This window comes from Denticeps clupeoides, chromosome 16, assembly GCF_900700375.1.
Source record: "Denticeps clupeoides chromosome 16, fDenClu1.1, whole genome shotgun sequence".
Taxonomy (NCBI): Eukaryota; Metazoa; Chordata; class Actinopteri; order Clupeiformes; family Denticipitidae; genus Denticeps; species Denticeps clupeoides.
In genome coordinates this window covers 627,317-651,233 of record NC_041722.1, presented here as the reverse complement: position 1 = coordinate 651,233, position 23,917 = coordinate 627,317, and the positions used below count along the sequence as shown (strand labels likewise).

The 23,917-nt window shown below is 42.1% G+C and overlaps 1 protein-coding gene and 1 non-coding gene across 2 annotated transcripts; one reads left to right on the top strand and one right to left on the bottom strand.

Moving 5' to 3' along the window:
- The first annotated feature begins 1,212 nt into the window (after nucleotides 1-1,212).
- trnat-agu (transfer RNA threonine (anticodon AGU)) lies at nucleotides 1,213-1,286 on the top strand. The gene has a single exon. It is a non-coding gene; the product is annotated as a tRNA-Thr (tRNA).
- Nucleotides 1,287-3,406: 2,120 nt separating this feature from the next.
- slc7a10a (solute carrier family 7 member 10a) lies at nucleotides 3,407-23,128 on the bottom strand. The gene is made up of 11 exons (XM_028956574.1): nucleotides 22,813-23,128; nucleotides 19,722-19,926; nucleotides 19,481-19,632; nucleotides 9,109-9,234; nucleotides 7,221-7,374; nucleotides 7,013-7,136; nucleotides 6,795-6,898; nucleotides 6,611-6,707; nucleotides 5,609-5,758; nucleotides 5,117-5,294; nucleotides 3,407-5,024 (listed from the first exon to the last, which is right to left on the bottom strand). The coding sequence occupies exons 1-11, from the start codon at nucleotides 22,952-22,954 to the stop codon at nucleotides 4,915-4,917; spliced, it is 1,542 nt and encodes a 513-aa protein (XP_028812407.1). The 5' UTR covers nucleotides 22,955-23,128; the 3' UTR covers nucleotides 3,407-4,914.
- Nucleotides 23,129-23,917: the final 789 nt, after the last annotated feature.

Genomic DNA, 23,917 nt, shown 5'->3' with positions numbered 1-23,917 from the left:
TCAAAAATGGATTCAAATACCAAAAAAAAATCTCTGCCGAGTTGACTTTTGATTGGTGCCTGAATTCACAGGAAATCTTAATGTACTTGCTTGTATAGAGGAGAATATTATTTTTTAAAAATACAGGACATGAGCTCCATCAGTCATTCTGGTAATATCTGCTTTAAGCTCTGACGGAAAGTGCTAGGGACAACATGGTAAAACATTATACAAACCAAAGTAGACATCCTTGAGTAAAAGTACAAAAGTTATTACCCCAAAATTATGAACTCTAACATGGGCGACTCTCAGGACTACTTGGCATCCCCAAAATCCGGACTCGCCCATCTGACTGTCAAATTAAGACATGTGATCAGTGTTGCAGACCTACGATAATTACCCTACAATCAATAATTCCAAAAATCCCATTATGTATGGTAATTGTGCCCCTGAATTTTATGAAAGTTATTTCATTAGCAGGACAAGGTACAGATCTCTATTTGGCTTGTTGATGTGACCAATGCACGACACAACACGTGATGATGCACAAAGTAATCCATGAGTGGTTTAATCTATGATGATATGTGTTATTGAAGCAGAGTTTCTGAGCAACTTCAGAATGGAAATTGCGTGTGTACGATCATTTTTCTGAAAATACGGTCATTGTAAACTGCTGGTGTCACATATTAAGGATCTTTTAACCATCATGGGGAGCAGTGTGTGGGGACGGTGCTTTGCTCAGTGGCACCTCAGCAGAAACCTTCTGATTACAGGGCTCCTTCCTTAACCGCTAGGCCACCACTGCCTAAAGGGAAGACATAATAAATCATTTACAAAATTATAAATGTGTGTTGTGATACCACAAGTCAGATTTACTATATTATTAACTAGTGTTTTAGTAAATTCACATACACCTTATTTCTTATTGACAATTCTGCTTTCCATGCATACACACACACACATATGAAGTTGGTAGATTTTGGAGTTAAAGTAAAAAATCTCCCGACATTGGCCCCTGTCCCCCGTCCTGCTTCTCCGTGACGTCGGCTGCGTGTGGAATTTTGAAGGTTGCCAGATTGGGGGATTTATCGGGTAATAATAGTTTAATTCCGACATTATTTCAGCTAAACGCGCCGTACGGTGACAGTTAAGACAATTCCCGGATGCAGTGAACCGGACGCGATCGCGAAGTTTTATTTGACTGTGGATGCTCAAGGTAACAGCGCAGTCCTAGGCGCCGTGGCTTAGTTGGTTAAAGCGCCTGTCTAGTAAACAGGAGATCCTGGGTTCGAATCCCAGCGGTGCCTTTATTCCTCAGATTTCACCCCCACAGTTTTTTACGATACAGTCCTTCTTTGAAAATAGCATAGCATTTGAAAATAAATAACTTAGACAACTGTTTCTGTTCTTCGTTACCTGGTATCTGTTGAAGAAATAAATTTGATGGAAATAACAAGATGAGATTATAAAGGATAAAGAGTGATGGTGTTTTTGATCCTGTACTGTATAGGCTCTCATATTGCCAAAAAAACCACAGGATCATTGTCTTACAGTAAATCAAAGCTCAAATTCACATAACATGGATTCCTTTTATACAATATTCATGTCAACATTGCATTATATTACTGCCTGGAGGTGTGAAGTGGGTTAAGATACTTTAGTGGATGGGTGTCACCAATGATGCACCAATAATACATCAATAATATTCAGTTTACATTTATCCAGAGCGCCTTACAATCAGTAGTTACGGGGACAGTCTGTCCCTGGAGATGCTCAGGGACATGATGGTAGTAAGTGGGGTTTGAACCTGGGACTTAGTGCTCTTCTGATTCAGAGGTGTGTGTTTTAATCCAAAAGCTACTACCCACCACTTGGGGGAGTGGTGGCCAAGTGGTTAAGGAAGGTTGCCGGTTTGAATCTGAGGTGCCACTGAGCAAAGCACCGTCCCCACACAATGCTCCCCGGGCGCCTGTCACTAAGGATGATGGTTTAAAGCAGAGGATACATTTCGATGTGTGCTGTGCTGTGTATCACAATGACAATCATTTCACTTTCTCTTTCACAATATGTGACACATAAACAAGATAGTAACAACTGTCCTCAATTTTAACCAAGCCTAGACCATCAATGTCAATCGAATGTATAATTATAAACACAGCATTTTGCAGACCCTCTAATCCAGGGTGTCTGATACATGACTTAAAAAGAAATAATTTCTTTCTTTCTAGACTTGATATATGTCTTATATATGTCTATCAATGAAATCCCTAATTTGGTTCACTAGTATCCAATCTATAAAAAAATCTGCATTAACAAAAGGTAACTACCATTAATTTAATTAAACTCAGAACCCAACCATTTTTTGGTTGAAAAAAGCCCTGTGTAATTGATTTTTTTTTTGTAACAGTAGTGAGTACTTTGTATTCGTGTGCCGTTTGTAGTTTTCTGCCCTGTTGTTGCTGGAATTTAAGGAGTCTTACTGTTTCTTGTCTTCTCAGGTTCATTGAATATATGTTGTTCTGTGGAAGCCAAGACAGAGAGTCTAGATGAAGGCTTCCTACTACCTAGAGATGGTGATACCAGTCAGATACCAGTCTGTCAACCCAGGCTACCCAACTACTGGTTCAGTCCTTAGTAATCTCAAGACTGGATTACTGCAACTCCCTTCTAGCTACCATCCATGTACCATCCGACCTCTACAACTAATACAAAATGCAGCAGCACGACTGATCTTCAACCTTCCCAAGTTCTCCCACACCACCCCTCTGCTACGTTCCCTCCACTGGCTCCCAGTAGCTGCACGCATCAGGTTCAAAATACTGATGCTGGCCTACAAAGCCAAACATGGAGCAGCACCATCCTACCTCACAGCCCTTATTACACCTCGCACTGCACCTCGTATACTCCGAGCCTCCAGTACTGCTCGCCTGGTCCCTCCATCTCTGAAGGTAAAAGGAAGACACTCATCTAGACTCTTCTCCGTCTTGGCCCCTCGGTGGTGGAATGAACTTCCTCTCGAGGTCAGAACAGCTCAGTCACTGAGCACCTTCAAATGACAGCTCAAGACCTTCCTCTTTGATGAATATTTAGATTAAATTGTAACTTTTTTCTTATTGTCAAACTTGTGTACAGAATCTACAACAGAGTGAATAAATAGATGTATTCATAGTTGGGGTCCTAGTGAACCGGAATTGATCTCTTCATCGATGGAATGCACGTTGTAAGTCGCTCTGGATAAGGGCGTTTGCCAAATGCCGTAAATGTAAATGCAATACCACCGTGCATCTCTTGGGGGTTTCTGGACCAAATGGTGCTTTGTAACAAATCTGCACAGACATTACGATGAAATTAGGAAACTGCAAATGAGTTCTGATTAATTCAGATAAAGCATGATCCAAGTGAACATCACCCCAACAAACTGCAAACAGATTTTTCAGAATTAAATTTAATATGCTATTAATATGCTAACCACAAATCATTTACAAAACAGTCTTTCAACATACAAGTATTGCATATATGATTCAATGACCTCAGGAATGTGGACAAATCCCTGAAGTGCTTTTCTTCTTCAGATCTGCACAGTAGTTACACAGTTTAGCACAATGGCCAAGATTTCAGGGTAAGTACAAGAGTCCATGCAGGGGTCCGAGAGGAACTCCTCACTGTGTAGTACTGATGAGACTGCGGAATGTCCTTTGGAACTGAGGCAACTGATCTAACCAGTGAATACTGGCTGAGTGTTTCCGCTGGGAAGGCAGTGTTGGCTAACAGAGATAATTACTGCAGGTTACTGGCAGCATGAAGCAGAAGATGGAATCAACACGTTACATCCTGAAAGGAAGTGTGCAGATTTAGGTAAGTGCTAGGCAATACTTCATTTGTTAATTCTGGGCTTGAGACTGTGGAATGTATGTTTTAGCAAATGAAAATGCATTTTTATCTAAATAATATCTGCCCAAGATGATATGTTAGGTGCTGATATTAATGGAATTGTCACCTGACTTTAATTAATTGGCCTGAAATGAACCTTGGTAAAACTAAATTCCCTTTTTCCACAGTGTGCTACAAAAGGTATGGGTACGGTACACTTTTACAGCTGTGAACTTTGGTCCAAAATGGTTTTCCATTATGTACCACATCACACTACCCGTAACTTTTTTGGTTGCCCTGCTCTTGCAGTACCAGCTTACCAGACAGGAGCCATTAGGCGGACAGAACATCTAACACATGGGTCAAACTTCTCTTAACATACTTCTCTTTCTTAGAAGAAACCAGTTTAATTTTTAAGGTCAAGTGCATAGTGTACTGTACCATACCATACACACTCTTAAATCCACCTAAAAACAGGGAACACAAAACTAATATTTCAAAAGGTATATGACCAACCTGGTCTGGCTAATGCCACCAATCATGTGTATTCCATGCGTTCCAACAGTTAACAGATATAAAAAAAATAGTTTACCCCAAAAATGTGATGTCAGTCTGGAGTTGAAAAAAAGTGAAATATGCAGGTGTTGGAAAGTGCATTTCTGTTTTTCTTAAAATAACATGCTGGGTGCTCTTGGCTGCTATTTGACGTTTCACATTTCACTTTATGATCCAAGGCACAAATGAGACTCAAACAGCAGAATAATTTCAAAACAATTCTGTACACACCAGCATGTTGCGCTGATATTGCTTAGTATTACATTTGATATCCCTGCATTTGAACTGGGGCCACGACTCACACACTCAAACTGAGACTAAATATTGATCAATGTTTCGTGTGGTGTCTTGTGAAAAGAGTCAGTTCCATAAAGGCTACAACTATACAAGGTTTCCAATAAAATCAGGGCCCAGAACAATAAAAGCACCACTTAGGAATTGGCCTCTTCACTGAGAGAGGGAGAGACTGCAGGAAAAACAACAGAAAAAACTAAAAAATCCCTGACAGGTTCACAACTCCGACTTGGACTCAGCTTGCTCCACAGGAAGTCTGCTCTCCAGCGGGTCGTCCTGAGGGAACACCACGTAGCACAGTTTCTGGCCCACGTAAGTGACCGACTCTGCAGAACAGCATAGCCCTGTTAGCATTAATCCTTCACATCCATGCACAACACATTAAAGAAGAGAGGAGACAGGACTGAAATGGACACACCCACTACACAGTAGACCCAACGTGGCTTGTTCCTCCAGTGAACACCAAGGAAATAGATGGGCACACCAGTAAGCATGATGACCAGACCCATCCCACACACCACTGGTTCAGAGTACAGGCTGAATCCCAGCAGCACGGCCCAGAAGAGCAGGTAACTTACGGGAATCAGCATGTTAACCTGCAAACACAGAAAAGAAACGGGAAATAGCACCGTGTCCGAACCATCGTGAAACATGGCCTGGAAGTGCAGGGCTTGTCCTTTAACTCCTTACAGGAATAGTAAAGAAACTTCTTGAATTTGTGTTGTATGTACAGGTGTAAAAAGCCAAAAGCATTAAAATCCCACAGAATTTTGTTTTGAATGTGAACAACTGAATGAGAGTTTTTACTCTCTGAACTCTGCATGTTTAGTCCATATTCATGATAATCAGAAGAAGGCCTAAAACCAGACAGGATGTGAATGAGAGCAGGTGCATAGTGTGTTTGCTTTACCTTTATAGGGCGATGAAGCTTGGGTTTCTTCCATCGATAGTAAAGCAGGCCGGCGATGGTGACCCCATAGGACAGGTAGTTGATGAAGGAGACATAGTTGATCAGGTTGTGGGTCTCACCGATACAGAGGATGAGAATAGTGGCCGTGCACTGAACAAAGCAATGTAAATGTGAAACAATGTACATTCAAGCTATTCTGAGAACCAAACTGTCCATGGTCTCATAATACTCTAAAATAATCTAAACAAAATGACACCCCAGGACATGTTCAGTACCTTGTCATTCCAAAACTACCACATCATTGCTACAATCCACTTTTTAACTGCTGACTGCCTGACTGAGACAAAAATGGTCCAGCACCTTATTAACTTCGAGCTCTCATTACCCCTCACACTGCATCATGCTCAGTCTGGCATGCTCGCTGCCCACCATTGCTCAAGATACAAGAAAGACATGCAGGTAAACCACAGGTGACCTACAGTTGTCCCAGGTCTGAAAACACACCGCAGTCTACAGACCCTGAATTAAATAGATTCTGACCGCCTGCTTATTTTACATTTTTCTTCTGTAACATTAGGTCTGTTTTAAGACTCTCTGGTTCTTTTAAGAAAAAACATTGCTGAAATACTGTTGTATTATTGTTAAGTACATGCAGCCTATAATACAACTAATAAGATAATTCTGAATTTATATTATGGAATCATGAAACATGTAAGACATGATGATGTTTTGGACCTTTGCCTCTTTTGTAATAAATCAGGATCATTAGACATGTGTGTAGACCTGGTTTGCTGTTTCACTTTCTGGATTTGACTAACTGTCCAAAACATGAATTATGAACAAAAACCTTACTAAAATGTATGAATGTCTGTGATGAGAGGTTACCTTAATCCCTGATGACCTTAGTTTGGACTGTATGTAGTGTGTGTGTGTGTGTGAGAGAGAGAGAGAGAGAGAGAGAGAGAGAAAGTTTTCATTATGTTGCATGTATCGGTATTTTACACAAACGAGCAGGGCAGGAATAGGGGTGCAGTTCTTGAGGTGGATCATGGCCAGCAGGTAGGGAAGGTGTCCCTCTCTGGCCCCGGAGAAGCACAGCCTGTAATATAATGGACCACACTTTCTTACTGAACAATTTTTCCATGTGAAATAAGCATATTACATTCTGGTGCAAGTGCACCGGTACCTGGAGGAGGTGAAGAGATATCCATTGATGCCACCAAATGTAGACAATGCCACAGAGATAGGCATTACCCAGGAGAAAACTCCCAAGAGCTTCTGTCCAAATGTCTGGCAGGGACACACACACACATCCTGTATATACCTATGCATAATGTAACTGAGGTTGATATGAATACTGAACTCCACCATGCAGTATGTTGAAGAACTGGGAGATTTACTCACAACAGCAACTGCATTGGATGCTAGCAGCTCATCTGGTGTCATGGATGAGAAGTATGCAATGTTGGTGAGGGTGTACACCAATGTCACCAGGGGAATGGAGATGTAGATGGCGCGGGGCAGGTTTCTGTAGGAAAGCACCTTTGTTATCATCATCACCACACCGAGTAGACATCACAAAGTTCTGGAATGGAGAATATCTGAATCGTACTTCCGTGGCTCCACCACCTCCTCTGTGACGTAGTTGAGGAAGTTCCAGCCACTGTAGGCGAAGGAAGCCTGCAGAAAGGCCAGGGCGATCTGTCCCACAGACGGATCTCTAATAAACTCAAAGGCAGCATTCGGCCTGAGCACATCATAATGACCTGGACCAGGAACATTTAGAAATACTTTCAGGTCAATTAATATCCCTCAAGAAATTTGTATGCAATCAACAAATGAATATGAAAAGAGAAAAGTTCTTATTCTCTGGTATTTACAGCTTGTTCAACAACACACAACATAGCGCGCATATATATATATATATGCTATTTTTTTGTCATGTTTAAACACATAATATTTCCTTGTAAAAAATCTGAATTTAGATCTTTTGATGGCAGATGCATCGTGCATCGTGCATTACAACCTTCCTGTGAATCGGTGGTCGATGCAGGATGCAGGTTGACTGTTTGAGTCCCTGAACTGACCCTACAGCAAGGAATCCAGTTCTGCTATGTTTGTGTCTGAAGCGAGTGACAGCCAACTTTATTACATTGCGTAAGAGACAGCATTACATCACAAGTAAACTGAGGAACTCCACGCACACTCATTTCTCTGATTCATTCATGTGTCAGTTGCTGAGACGTCCCAGGACCAGTGCCCGTCCAGCAAATATGGACACACACTTCATACCCTGCAGTGTTTATGCTCAAATGAAAAAGCCTCTAGAGGCCATGGGGTACTGACAGTTTGTTACAGTTATGGCACAGATTGAAAAAAAAACACTTTAATCCAAGATCACTTGGCAACATCAGAAGCACAAACTAATTTTCCTCAATGGACTTTATTAATCTTCCACAGCTTTTTCAGTACTAGGGTACTAGAGGAGTTAATATTCAAAATTTTACATCAAACCAATTTTATAATGAATTGGAATCAAAATAAATAGTTTTACTTAGTATCATTTAGTATAATTGAACACCAGATAAACAAAGACTGTCAATCTATGACAAGACCACTGATCTAAAAAATAAGCATTAGAATATTTAAGTAATTAATGAGTTTTAAGTACAGCACATATACTGGCCCTTATTATTGCAACCCTTATTAAAAACGTTATTAAAACAATCTTGAAAGAGCATGATCAGAGATCCCATTTTGTGAAGTCAGACCATACAAAATGGACAGTTGCACTCACAGCTCCGATTAATAGTGAAAATAAAGGCATTGCCACGCACTATGCAACAATACCTTTTGGAATTGGGACTAAACTGCTGTGTGGCCAGGAAAGACACTTGTTAGTGAGGCTAATTGTAAAAAAGTGTGCCAGGGAACATGCATGAGGACAATGACAGGATTCATCAGGCTCTAATTGTGAATAAAGGTTCAGGGAGCATGAGACGTCATTTTCACACATGGATTGGCCACCACAGAGTCCTGAACTTGACCCCATCATTGGGATGTACTGGAGAAGACTTTACACAGTGGTTGAACTCTCCCATCATCACAAATGTTGTGTGTTGTGCAATTTGACATTGCGTAAGATTTTTTAAACAATGCCACTGTTTATGAATGCTGGAATAAAAAAAAAATAGCCATCCACTCTGTTTGGTCAGGGCAGTTTACTTGACATGAAATTCAATTCTGTATTGCTGACTTAATGCTGATGTACTTACTGTTCAGAATATAATAGCACTATATTCTGATCTCTACAAGTCACATGACCTGACCCCCATGCTGAACATGAAGCTGTTCACGATGTCCCTAAAAATTTGCACATAGAGGTGGAAGATGTCTATAAACAGACACTACATGCACAAATATTCCAAAAAAGATGGAATTGATCGATGATTTTAAGTAAAGATTATGTGCAGTCTAGTGTATTATACTGTGAGCTGTACCTTTACAAATCTCCACCAATCCCACAAGAATGATGAGGCCCAGAGCCAGCAGCTTTGCCACGGTGAAGACGTCCTGGATTCGAGTAGCCCAGCGAACACTAGAGCAGTTCACCCAGGTGAGGAACACTGCAACATACACACACATTCATTTTATATTTGAGTGTGCATATTATGAGGTAGAATATGGCTGGTCATCAAGCCTCATCCTCAGAGAAGAAAATGTATCTGTGCAAAATATCACCATCATCACCACCAACACTACACACACACAGTACAGGCCAAAAGTTTGGACACACCTTCTCATTCAATGTGTTTTCTTTATTTTCATGACCATTTACATTGGTAGAGTCTCACTGAAGGCATCAAAACTATGAATGAACACATGTGGAGTTATGTACTTAACAAAAAAAGGTGAAATAACTGAAAACATGTTTTATATTGAAGTTTCTTTGCAAACATCATCTTTACCAACACTACACACACACATGGATTACAAATGAGCTGCAGTTTTGGTCACTGGTGGCCTAGCAATTAAGGAGGAGACCCCGTAATCAGAAGGTTGCCGGTTCAAATCCCGATCCGCCAAGGTGCCACTGAGGTGCCACTGAGCAAAGCCCCGTCCCCACACACTGCTCCCCGGGCACCTGTCATGGCTGCCCACTGCTCACTCAGGGGGATGGTTAAAAGCAGAGGACACATTTTGTTGTGTCACCGTGTGCTGTGAATCACAATCACTTCACTTTCACTTTTCACTTTCACAGACACACACAAACATCATCTTCACCAACACAACATACACACACAAATATCATCTTCACCACAACACACACAAACACACAAACATCATCTTCACCAACACTAAACACATAACCATGACACACACATAAACACACACAACCATCATCACCACCAACACTACACACAAACATCATCTTCACCAACACTACACACACACACACACAAACAACCATCATTGCCACCAAAACTACACACATAGAAACACACCCACACACACAGCCATCATTGCCACCAACACTACACACAATCACACACACACACACACACACACATAACCATTGTCGCCACCAACACCACACACAACCATCATTATCACACTAGGGCTGCAACAACGCATCAATTAAATTGATAAAAGAGTCAACAACAAATTTTATAATTGATTTGTTGTGTTGTGCATTTGACTATTAAGAAATACTTTAGTTGAGCGTGGAGCGCACATACTCTGTCTCTTTCACGCACTGATGCTAGCAGAGTTTGACGCCTCGTAGACAGGGTGAAGCAAAAAAAATGAACGGAGATGAAGGAAAAATACAAGGCCATATGGGCCATAATTCTTTTGCATTTGAATGGTTTTACGCTAAACACACGTGCCGCTTTGAATGGCATTTCTTACGGCGGTTGCCTGACGTCGCCTGGTCTGTGTACGTGCTGAACAGGACCACGCGTTACATGTGCTTTTTTGTACATGCAGGACGCCTGGTCAGCGCTCCCCTTTCACACTGTTTTTCAGTAGGGTGATGGTTAAAAGCAGAGGACACATTTCATTGTGTCACTGTGTGCCTCAGTGTTTCACAATGACAATCACTTCACTTCTTACCTCTTCATCCCTGCCACATAAACAGCATCTGAGCGTCTGTTTTCTGCAGCAGGCAACAAAGCCTCAAAGGGCAGCCTGAGCCAGGAGCATGCGGACATGCTCACATTTTTGCATTGCTATATAAAGTGTCTGAAGAAAGGTGTAAAGTGAAAAGTGTAAAGTGAAGTGATTGTCATTGTGATAAACTGTTGCACAGCACACGGTGCACACAACGAAATTTTTCCTCTGCATTTAACCCATCACCCTTGGTGAGCAGTGGGCAGCCATGACAGGCGCCCGGGGAGCAGTGTGAGGGGACGGTGCTTTGCTCAGTGGCACCTCAGTGCACCTTGGCGCTTCGGGATTCGTACCAGCAACCTTCTGATTACGGCGCCACTTCCTTAACTGCTAGGCCACCACTGCCCAAAAAGGAGGACAAAGGGAGTGAGAGAGAGTAAGTATGTGTTTGTGTGTATTAGTGTGTGTGTCTCAGATGGCACTTTATTTTTAAAATAATCTACACATTTGGCAGATGTAAAAAATATTTTTTTTTTTTCCATTTTTATTTTATTATTATTATAACAGCTCAATGAGCAACATGTTCATGCATTTTTGTTCAGATTTTTTAATTAAGAGTTCGAAATGATTGCTTTTATTTTTAATCCTATTCTCCAATTAATAAAAAAAAATGATTAATCGATTGTTAAAATAATCATTAGTAGCAGCCCTACATCACACATACAGACACAATCAACACACACACATGTACACACACACACAACCATCATCACCACCAACACTACACACAATCATCAGACACACACACACACACACACACACATAATCATCACAAACACATGTACACACACACACACACACACCAACACTATACACAATCATCTCCACAAATACGTGGAATTTCACAGAAAGTCTACTTTCAGTAGAATTGCCCAGATGTTGGTTAATCGAGAATATGGTTATGCTGTATGTTGGAGCCCTGCTGTCAAGCTGATTGGTGCCAGCTGTGTCCCCAGCTGCACCCAGCCGTGACGATGTATCTGTAAAACGTGTATTATACAACTTCCTGCTGCAGCGCCTTTGCTATGGACACATTATGCTTAAATCATTGTCACCACTTGGTGTTGGAGAAGGAATGAGGAGCAGAAGAGAGACGTCATGATGAAAAAAGGATTTGTTTATAACACAAAAACAGCACAAAGGTCAAAAGGAACAGGGGCCAAAAGAAAAAAGGGGAGAACCCGTAGGCAGAACAGAAACAGAACACTCAGGTTATGTACAGTCACATCATTGTAGCAGCCATGACTTGTGGCTATCTACTAGGGGAGTTGAAATTGCAGTTTGAAATTGCTTACACACTAAAATTAAAAGTAGTACACTATCAGCAAAACCTTACACTCAAGAAACAAAACATCATCCCATATTTGCACAATTATAAGCACATTGTCAACCTCACACTTGTTGCAAAACTCTACATACATTACACACAAAATTCTATCTACCTTGCAATACCAAAGCACTGACTGTCAAATTACCGCACCGTCCAACCAATCGGTTCAACACAGTCCTCAGGTGTGCAAACACTTGTTTGCTTAATTGTAGACACACCAATCGGGTGTTTAAGCATGGTAAAAAGCAGCAGGTGAGTTCATCGGTCTTCAAGCACAATGGAACGAGTCAGAGAAAGAGTAAGAGGATGAGGAGGAGGAAGGGGAGGAAGAGGAAGAGATGGAGGCCATGCTGGAGGTAGGAAGATGAAGACAAGAAGGTGCTCAAGGAGGACAGAATCTGACAAATGAGAGCCGCGCAACACTGGTTGACCACGTTGTCAACCACGGCCTGATGCTGAGGGACACTGGACTGCGATTAAAGCCAAATCTAAGATGATACACAGTGGCAAGTGTGATAAGAGCATTTCGGCTGGAAAATAGGTATCACCATATCAAAACCATCTGCACAGGTTCAGTAACTGATTACAGTAGTGTATTCTGTGCAGTATAAGCTCTTCTGTTACCTTGTCCTGTGAAATTACTGTGCTATTGTTTACTGTTATTTTTCTACATAGGGTTGAGGGTCAGGAACGACACGGGGACAGAACAGCAAGAGATGGAGATAGTAAACATGGTTTTAGCCAACAATGCTATAACACTCAAACAGCTCCAAGCTAACATTGTCAATAACCATGCCAGATTCAACGATATCCATCAGGTCTCAATATCAACACTGGTACGCATCCTAAAACAAAAACATATTCAAATGAAGCAAATTTATCGAGTGCCTTTCGAGCACAATTCCAAAAAGGGTGAAATGACTGCGGCATGGTTATGCAGAGGTATGTATTCACTTTAGCAGTGTGCTATCCCAACAGTTTTTCTGCTCATTGTAGCAAGTGAAAGCGTCCACACAGGTGTACGAGACCTTAACTCTTGTATTTGAAATCATCATGTGACAATGTTGAAAATGTATGGGTTGCAATGATAATTGTAATTGAATCAAATTACAATTATCGTGAGACCAGTGAATGTTCACACCTCAACTGTTTATTGCATTTAACAGGTTCTGATGCCTTCTGCTCAACAGGAATCCATCATGGGAGCCATCAGGACCTGCTAATCAGGTACATGAATGCCATCCTACCATAAATTATCTCCAGCAACCCAACTGTTATCTTTTTAATAAGTAATGCTGATAAGCCAGCTCAAACAAATGTTTACCAAGCTACAATTGTCAAGGGTATCCTAAGCCTTCACTTCATCTTATCTTAATTTCTTCCCCAATTCTTTGGCCTGGCTTGGCCCTAAGCTTATAGTGCTGGGTGCCCTCCAAACCATCACCAAGTTCACAGTGAGGTCACCATATAGCTGTATGAAACAATATGTGAAAGCTCATCAACACCAACTCTATACACACACATCACCATCATCACCCTCAACTAGGGCTTTCATCAAAATAATATCACAATATATTTAAGTTATAATATGATACAAAAGCTATAACACGAACCCCAAAGTTTGATTTTGTTGAACTTTGACCTCTGCGTGACCTCTTGTGACACAGTGACACACAAACAATCATGTTCATACACCCTCACGACACACACATAAGGGAGATCCTACAAAGCCCCCATTACAGAAACCCACATCATCAATACTACACATACATACACACACAAAACACACACACACACACACACACACACTATTCTCACTACTAGAAAAAAACTTCATTACAGTTTACATTTTGGTAGAACATATAACTGTTCAGTCTTGGCAGTCTGTATGATTGTGTGGAATCCTGGGAATGACGACATCTCATATCATTCTGATCCCTTGCAATATGGAGAAGATGTCCACCTTATTACATCGCTTAGGATCACCACAATTCGTGGAGCTGTGAGAACAGGCGTGGCCACAAATTCCAGACAAAAGCATTATACAATGAACAGATGAGCCGTTTGGGAGTTTAGGGTTCAAGGTTACTTCCCTGTCATCAGCAGTTCTATGCATGTAGAAAGTGTGATGATACGACAGGACAGATGGACCATCAGCATGACAGCCAAAACCGACAAGCTGAGGCGACAGGACAGATGGCCTGTTGACGTGACATCCAAAACTGACAAGCTGAGAGGACAGGACCAATGGACCTTCTGTGTGTCAGCAAGAACCAACGATCTGAGAGGACAGGACCAATGGTTCGTTGGCGTGACAGCCAGAACTGACGAGCTGAGGCGGCGTGCGAGCCAGAACTGACGTGCTGAGACAATAGGACCAATGGACCGTCACTTGACAGCCAGAAGTGACGAGCTGAGACGACAGGACTAATGGACCATCGGCGTGACAGCCAGAGGTGAGACGACGGGACCGATGGACTGTCGATTGACAGCCAGAAGTGACGAGCTGAGATGGTGTTAGAGCCAGGACCGACGAGCTGAGATGACAGGACTGATGGACAGCCGCGTGTCACGGACAGAACCGACAGAATGTGACAGCTGGAACCAACGAGCTGAGACAACAGGACAGTTGGACCATCAGCATGACAGCAAAACCGACAAGCTGAGATGACAGGGCCAATGGACTGTCTGCGTGACAGCCAGAATGGACCAATTGACCGTTGGTATGACAGTCAGAATCAACACTGGTCATGTGACAAACATTCATGCTTATGGTCAGATTACTGCAAACTTAATTGTAAATTTGTAAATGCAGAACCAGTCCAACATGTCCATTGTGTACGTGTGTGTGTGTAAGGTATATTATAAAACCATTTAGAATATTTTAACATGCAAAATTTAAATTTGTCATTCTAATGTATTAAAAAAAGTCATAAAAGGATTTTTTTTTCATTAAATGTATAGAAGAAGAAAAACAGCAGAACATATCATAATATCATTAATGACAGTGGTGTTCACTTGCAGTAGATTTTGCATTTACAGTCTAAACTACAAAAATCTAAAACAGCAAGGAAATGTGCCGCCTTCACTCACCACACCCACACGGGGGTTTCACTCGTCGCATCGGGCTGTTATAACCACTAAGAAGTATGTGTGGAACCTCATAAGTGGGATCACATGCTTCTCAGGGACATGTTATACCACAGACATTAACCAGAACAGCATGATGGCATTCATGTGTGGAAATCAGAGTCAGATGGTCAACTCTCACGTGTAACTGTGCTCTGCATGGACTGGCCTCGTATTTTACTCCACTACTGATCCCCTGTCCATATCAGGCTGAGGGTGCCGTGTGTTCCCCACTTGTAGCCACTCCTATGGAGCTTTTCCGGAGGTTTGTCTCCAGGGCTGGTGGCTCTGGTCCCACCAGGCATGTTGGGAAAAATGCCACAGCTGGTAGCACCAGAGGCGGGCAGATCTCTCATCAATCACTCTGCACAGGTGCCCGCCCACTCCACAAAAAGCCGAGCCCCTCGCCCCCCTCCAAAATGCTTCCTCTTCCCATAAACAAAGCCGGCGGAGGTGGCTGAACACAGACGGCAGATTTTTGGCAAGAGGCTCCAGTAGAGGGGAAGGGCCCTGGTGCCCCTGCAGCCATTTGAGCTTTAGGGCCACCCTGGATGGAGACCCGCTTCCGCTGCCACCAGCATGTATACCTCCCTTGTTAGGGAGCTGGCAGTGGTGCAGCAGGTCTCAGGTAGACCTGAGTCTTTCTAAAAACACATCGGACAACAAGAGTGAGTCTGTGTTGTGAATTGCAGTAAACAGTAAAGTGTCAGTGTGAAACATCATTATTCTGGAGACATGAATGCAGGCAGAAAACTCAGCCCTTGTACAGCATACTAAAAGCTGCACAAACTTAAAGATACAGAACACAAGTTCCTTCTATTTAATGAACAACATCATGAGCTCCAGTAACAGATGAAGAGCTGGAAGCCACTTTGTGTTTGTGGATTTATGGGATATTTCTGTTTTTTTGGTCTTAGTGTCAACACCTGCAGCCAGATTTGTGATTTTCTCACTGTTAGAACTCTTCTTCCTGCTGAGATGACAGAGACGTGCATGACAGCCCTTTGCATGGCTCCTCATGTGAAAAATTTCATGCAGGATTCATTGTTCCTGGGTCAGAGGGAAGGAATGGATTGAAGGGGAGAGACATGACCAGCTGTCAGGGCAGGGTTGGCACTGTTCATCAGTCCATCACTAATTTCATAATTTCTGACCTGCTAATTTTCACAAAAAATGAGCAGGTCTACCAGCAACAGGCTGAATAGTTGCCCCTGATATGAGAAGTGGGCAGGCAGTGTGTTTCGCCATCTCTGGATTGAAAGCGTGTGATCACCAACATGTGTGCTGCTGTGAGCTTTTCCACACAAAACTGCTGTCGTGTGTGAACAGAAAACAGTGAACATGCAGCCACCATGCCCACGGCATTCTGTAGAGAATTTGCAGACATTAAGCACCTGTTAGTGCTGATGAAACACCCATAAGGCCAATAGGAGTCCCTTCCCACAAACAAGAATATCAGCAATAAAAAATGTAAGGCTTCTTAAGACCTTTTTAAGGCCACTTTAATCAAATTTAACACCCTTCATCGGGGTCATCAACTACATTTCTCCAAGGGTCAGGTGCTCCTCTAAAATAAAGTATTACTGTATTTTATCTCAAGTAATATATTATTATTTGATATATGAATTTTCCTTCCTAATTTTTGTTAGATTTAGTCAATATTAACTGAACTGCAGAAAGCCACTAGGTGGCGACTGCAAAATTTTCAGTTTTTTTATTCAGGACTGCAGGATTCAGGAGATAAAAAAATCCTATTGCAATCAATATTGTGATATAACAAATGCACTTGCTTGCCTATCATTAAAAAAGCACATAAAATTAATAATTACTAAATCTGCATAACTGCAAATGTTATTTTCTCAATATTGCGGCTTAACAGGTACATTTTAAGAAATCTGTACTACATAATAGTATATAGGAAGTGCTGACTATATCCAGTCCCGCCTGGGCTGACGTTGTGACATCACACATACGACTTGTAAAATGTTGCTTTAAGAGAGCAGTGCTGTTGTATGGGGTGAATGGCAAACGAATATGAACTGTGTTCTGACTTTGGATAAAACCATGTAAAAAGTAATAAGCCTCCTGCAATAATAAATACTAAAAATAATACATTTATTTGTCTACCCAACTGAGAACAGGAGCTAGCCCTACAGTTTTATATATATAGTATATGCAATAACATCACCTGATGACAGTGGCTGAGATTTGCAAATCAAATTAACATTTAATCAAACAATATTTAATACCTTAATTTACAACAAACTTTTAATAAATCACAGAAACAAAGTATATGTACTATAGACCAGAAGTGTGTGTTTGCTGACCGATCATTTACCGCATAAGCTCAACCAAATTAAAATGATAGAAATTGATTTCCAGCTCTACCCTGTGTTCCTCGACTCCAGTCTGGAACACGGCAGGAACGGTTAACAGACTGAAGTAAGACCAAGCAGTTTAGTAAATTGACCAACTTTGAGAGACATAATATTGCTTCAGTCCATGTACTCATAATATAAATCGCATAATTTTGCATTCATGTAATCGCAAAATATGACATACTGATTACACAGCGTTGCCCTTTTGAACCCGGTGGATTACTGACAGATTGAAGGCTTTTTTCATTTGGTTTAGAAAAAATGAACATACTTTCTCCTCCTAAATATTCCTGATTCAGTAATATGAGATATCAGAACACTGCCCGTGAGTGCATTATTTTGCTGTCTAGCTCTATAGGCGTTTACGCTAATTTTGATCTAAAAAATGCAAATAAATATTAGAAAGTCGCCAAATTATTTAGTTTCCAGGTTAAATATGTTTATTGGTTCTGCAGTATAGTATTTTTTTCTCTGGATTTAAGGATTACTAGTCGTTTTTAATGATATTTAATTTCGAAAATCCAATTTAAGAATCTGCAGAAACCCTGTGCATCATGTGACCAGCTGCTGTTGACTGACATTACAGTTCTGGATGTGCTGGATGTCTGCTCTGCATGAAAGAAATACGCAATCGTGGCTAGATGACCTCTGTGCTAAACCCCCAGGAAGGAGGTTATGTTCACACAGCAAAAGTCCAAACATGTCACTTGTTCAGAACATTCAACAGGGGAGGGCTTCACATACACACTCACACCACTTCAGAGCTATGAACTATAATAACTAAAGCGAATGATTGTCATTGAGATACACTGCAGCACAGCACACGGTGACACAATGAAATGTGTCCTCTGCTTTTAAACCAGGTGTCCGGGGAGCAGTGTGCGGGGACGGTGCTTTGCTCAGTGGCACCTCAGTGGCACCTAAGTGGCACCTTGGCGAGTCAGGATTCAAAACCTTCTGATTACGGGTCTGCTTCCTTAATCGCTAGGTCACCACAGCCCCACCACTGCCCCAGAGGGACACCTCAGCCCTCCACGCTGTTCCACCTGAGCTCACAGCATGACCATGCATGCCAGTGTCAGCCCTTCATGAGCCTCAGTTGGACTACGTGAAAAAATGGAAATAGGCAGACATGCAGGTAAAGGACCATGCAGTGTCTCAGTCAGCGGTAAGACGATAGTTTAAAGCCGCAGCTGCCTTATTAAAAGGTCATATTTCTGTTTCAGGATGCTGATTGGACAGAAGGGGTTGTCCCCCATCAGCTCCTGTCCATCATTCAGGATAACCCGACCACCCTGAATACAATGCACAATAAGTGCGACACACCCTCAGCTTGATGGCTGGCACCATTATGTAGGCTGACGCCTCCCTGTGTGACCAGTCAGGTGATGGTGCCCATCATCTGTAAGCAACACACACAAACACACACTACACATTCACAATGCGTTCAGATCCGATGGCCTTTCAAATTCCAGCACTAAAAATAGAGGGAGAGTTTCACCAGGCCACATACCACAAACACTGCAACTTGGATCAGACAGGTCTGAACCGGACGTCTGTAGGTCAGACTTTAATCAACCAGTCACGAGGTTCCACTAACACCCCCCACCCCCTCCCCACACACACACACACACACACACACACACACACACACCCTCAATCTGCCAATTATATCACTCAGGTCCACATCAGCACAGCACAGCACTTTCCATGGTGTGTTCCACAGGAGCTGCCAAGTCACATATGTTTACATTACAGCTGCGTCAGCTGCAGTGCATATCAGACCCCGGCCACGCCCATTACTAGCCTGAATGGAAACATTCACTTTCAGTTACTGAATCAGTTTCATTGTGTAAGACTCACAGACACACGTGGTGGACAGCAAGCGCGTGGCCACGTAGGGTGGCAGGCAGTTGGGAAAGGCCGGCTGCAGAACGTAGTTGGAGAAGGTGAGAGCGATGACTGCCAGCGTGGTGGGGTACATGATAAGTACTGCGCTCCATAACAGCAGGAACCTACCAGGGCAGAAACAACACACACACACATATATGCCAGCATATACACACAAGCATGACACATGGGACAAAACGGGTAATGTACGCACCCTACCAGGCCTCCAAATATCTCCGTCACGTAGGAGTAATCCCCACCTGATTTGGGGATAGTGACCCCCAGCTCAGCATAGCACAGGGAGCCCAGGGCACAGATGCCCCCACCCAGCACCCAGACTATGAGGGAGAAGCCCACACTGCCAGCATGTTCCAGGACACCCTTTGGAGAGATGAAGATCCCAGAGCCAATAATGTTACCTTGTAGAAAAGAGAAAGAAAAATGCAGTCACTCTCTATTTCAGATTAATAGTCCAGTTTATAAACTGAATAATAGTAATTATTCAGTTTAATACTCCAGTTTGTAATACCTGTCAGAACCTGATCACTGTGAGGAATCTGACATTCTCATTCCTTAAATGAGTCATCTACAGGTGGGTCACAATGCCAGCCTCTGTATAATGGCAGATATTTCAACAAGAAATGATGCAACCCAGCCTGTGAGTGGCGGACATCAGGCAAAAAGGAGCAAACACTGCTGGGTTGATGCCCTCCTACAGCCCTGTCCTGGTATCTCCTCCTTGCTCTGGACAGCACTAGTACCAACTAGAAAACAATCAGTCAGGATGAACAAGGAGACAGACTGACATTCCTGAACTTTAGCTTGTAAACTGTAATTAAATGTTCCAGTTTTAGGTATCCTTATCTATTATAAAAATATTCACATCCAGCAGGGGAGTTGTATGCACTAGGCAACATTCCAGATGTCATATATTTGTCTTATTAACAGTATTGGATTTAAATTGACTTTTTGGTGCCTTACACCAAGAGTAGACATGCTTCTGAAAAGCATTTCCAGCCTTGAAATAAACCTACAATGAATTATCACAATCATAGTGTGAAATAACATCTAGTTCAAAACTGAAACCCAAGAATGTTACTGATAAGCAGATACTGACATTCAAAGTCAGCATCAGAAAAGGTAGATGACAAAAAAATAAATACAATGCTTCACAGCCAATTTCTCCTGTGCATGTACGCTGGTCTGCATGGGGTAAAACACTCGCCTGTGAACCAGAAGACCCAGGTTAAAATCCCCTGAGCAAGACACTTAACACAGGGGCACTCTCCCTGTCACTATTGTAAGTTGCTCTGGATAAGGGCATCTGGTAAATGCTGGAAATGGAAATGTGAAGCTGGTTGTCTCTGCTTTTCTTGCTTTTCCTGCATTCAGTCTGTCTGATGGGCTCATCTGATTTTAACTTTTGCCTGTCTTTTTAATTTGGAGATTGACTATTAAACCTTGTTTGTCTCTGCACCATGACTGGTACAAAGATTAGGCATGTTCATAATTAACTGGTAATCAACTATTTATCATTAAATAGACACAAAGTTTAATGATTAAAATTTGTTAAATGTTTTGGTATCTCAGCCTATGTGCAATGAGGCATATTCAGTGCAGGCTGCAAGTGGAACAACTGAGAAGAGGAGAAGGTTACAGAAAAATGAAAATACTCATTCCTGTGCAACACCTATTTTCACAGCCCAATTCTTCACATTATCGAGTTTGTGATAAAAAGTGTCATGCCATTCCAAAAATAAGAATAGTGAGCCTCTGTTTCAGTGTTTCACATTTGCTGGTAATAGTTTTTGTATTTTAGATTTTTTTTATTTCAATTGAACTGTACAGTTTATAGGTCACATTAAAGGTGTAACAGTATTGGACAGTATTGTGAATCTTGATTGACAGCTCTCACTGGATTGATTTGGGGAATTGTTAGATTTAGTCAAGCAATGATATTGACAAGAAACCACACTTTCAATCATTCTGAAAGCATTCAGTGGGGTTGAAGTTCTTCATATCAGTCATGGCAGCACAGGAAATGCAGACATTATTGGTCTTCCATTATGAGGGAATAGTGTTTTGAATTTAATGCGTTTGAATTTAAAAGCTGACAAAGAAAAGCCAGTAATATTGTTATTTATAACAATTTATCATTTTAAATGTTATGTATATGATTTTTAGTCATACAGAAGGTTCAGATACTCATAATACCTGTTGAACTGGATTACTTAATTGATTTGTCTTATGTTGTATGGGTGTAATATCGACTGCAGGGGTTCAGCACTACAAGCATTTACCTTTACATTTACAGCATTTATCAGACGCCCTTATCCAGAGCGACGTACAATCAGTAGTTACAGGGACAGTCCCCCCTGGAGACACTCAGGGTTAAGTGTCTTGCTCAGGGACACAATGGTAGCAAGTGGGATTTGAACCTGGGTCTTCTGGTTCATAGGCGAGTGTGATACCCACTAGGCCACTACCACCACAAGCATCAGGATGAACGTAGCCAGCCTGGTAGCCTTTACAGTTGAAGCCAAAATTATTAGCCCACCTTAACGAAATTAGACTTTAAATTAGATTTCTCCATGAAAATGACCATTTACATTAAATGTTTAACTGGAATATTTTATTGATACACCAAGTTGAAACAAGAAAGTACAAACAGAGCTTCAAAATGATTCGCCTTCCCCTTAGCATGAGCCTGTACTGTCTTCTTTCTGAACTCCAGACTGATTCCTTTGTCTCTGGCATGGTGAGGAACAGTCGTCCCTCTCATGTGGTCAAGTGCCCTGTTCCTTCGAGTCTTTTTACTGACTGAATATCGTTAGGAAGCTAATTGACTGAACAGGTTTGGTTTTAAAGCTGATTTGTTCATTACTGTAGTTGTGTTTTGAAAGCAAACAGTCACATGCAGCTAATATTATTGACCACGCCATTTCAACAATATTTAACTATATTAACTATAAATCTAACTATATTTGATGTATTTTATATTATAACATGTACCAAAAGCTACTGAACAGCACAGGTGAAGTTTCATCAATGCTGCAAACACTGGGAAGACGTTGGGAGAAATGTTCCATGAATGTCTGTGGCGTGTAGATGCTGCGTGGAAGGCGCATGGAGCCACGTAGGCGCCAGGAGGGATGCGGGGCAGCGCGCTTCATTACATGATGCAATCCCCTCCACTACCGCTGCACATGGCCCACTACAAGCCTTTACCTGTCCGCGGACTCCACGCAGATTCTTTTAAAGTTTCAACACGATTAAAGTGACGAAGAAACTGTGTGGAAACTCACCGATAATAATGGCGCAGGCGCTCAACAAGCCGATCTCTTTTTTCAGGGTCACTCTGTCTCTGGACGGGTCCTTTTGCTCGGGGGGGTCCAGCATCCTCTGCTGCGCCTCACAGTTTCTCCGGTTCCGCTCGGTCACATCCATTTCCGCGAGTCGCCGTCAGCGCTGCGCTGCGCCCGGTTCATATACCTCAGCGGCGCTCGCCAGGGCGCCTGCGCGCCTGCGCGCCTGCGCGCCGCCCCGAAGCGAAAGTAGTTTCCGTCCTGCAGCCTCCTTCTCTGACACGGACCACGACTCCAGATCCAGACTTTGCTCGGTTATAAAATCCTTCTCTGCTTCTTGTCCCTGTCCTGCCATAAAACTGGTGCCCTCCAACCAAACTACTCCACCTGGATGGAGAGGAAAACCAGTTAACCCTGTTCCAGGCCTCTGTGCTGCTTGGTGAAGAGTAGAATCTCAGAGAAAGTTTGCATTCTGACCTCATCATTTGTGTCAAGTTCAAGGTAAAAAGGCAAAAGTGACCTTGACATGGAGTCTATAAGAACTGTTTTTTTTTTAGATTTAATTAAAATACACTACTGTGACTACACTACTACTGGCACACATCAGCCACTGATAAAAGCTGCACCAGACTGTCGTATCTCCCTGCTCTGTTTGTTCATTCTTGTTAAACATTACTGAGTTGTCTTCTGGTTTATGGCCTTGTTGCTGTTTGCCTTTGTTTCGACGTTTGTGAATTGCAGCATGTAATGGGATGCAGGTTTCCTGGGGTGACCCTTTCAGCACCTTTACAGACATGCTCACCTAGTTGTGAGTGGCTTCATCTGTTTCTCCACGTCCTGCCCTCAGACAGATTTCTATTCCTTCGCCAAAAGTGGACATGTCTTTACAACATCTACAGATACACGTTGCTACATATTTAGCATTTTAAGAATAATTTCTTTTAAGTGGAGCATGTACAGGGAACTCAGGTCCCCTTGATCAAGATACCGTCCCTAATAAGGTGATGGGGGAAATGCAGATGACACATTTCACTGTGCTGCAGTGTTTCACAATGACAGTCACTTCATTTTCATTTTATAAAGAAGACAGACATGCTTGTCACAT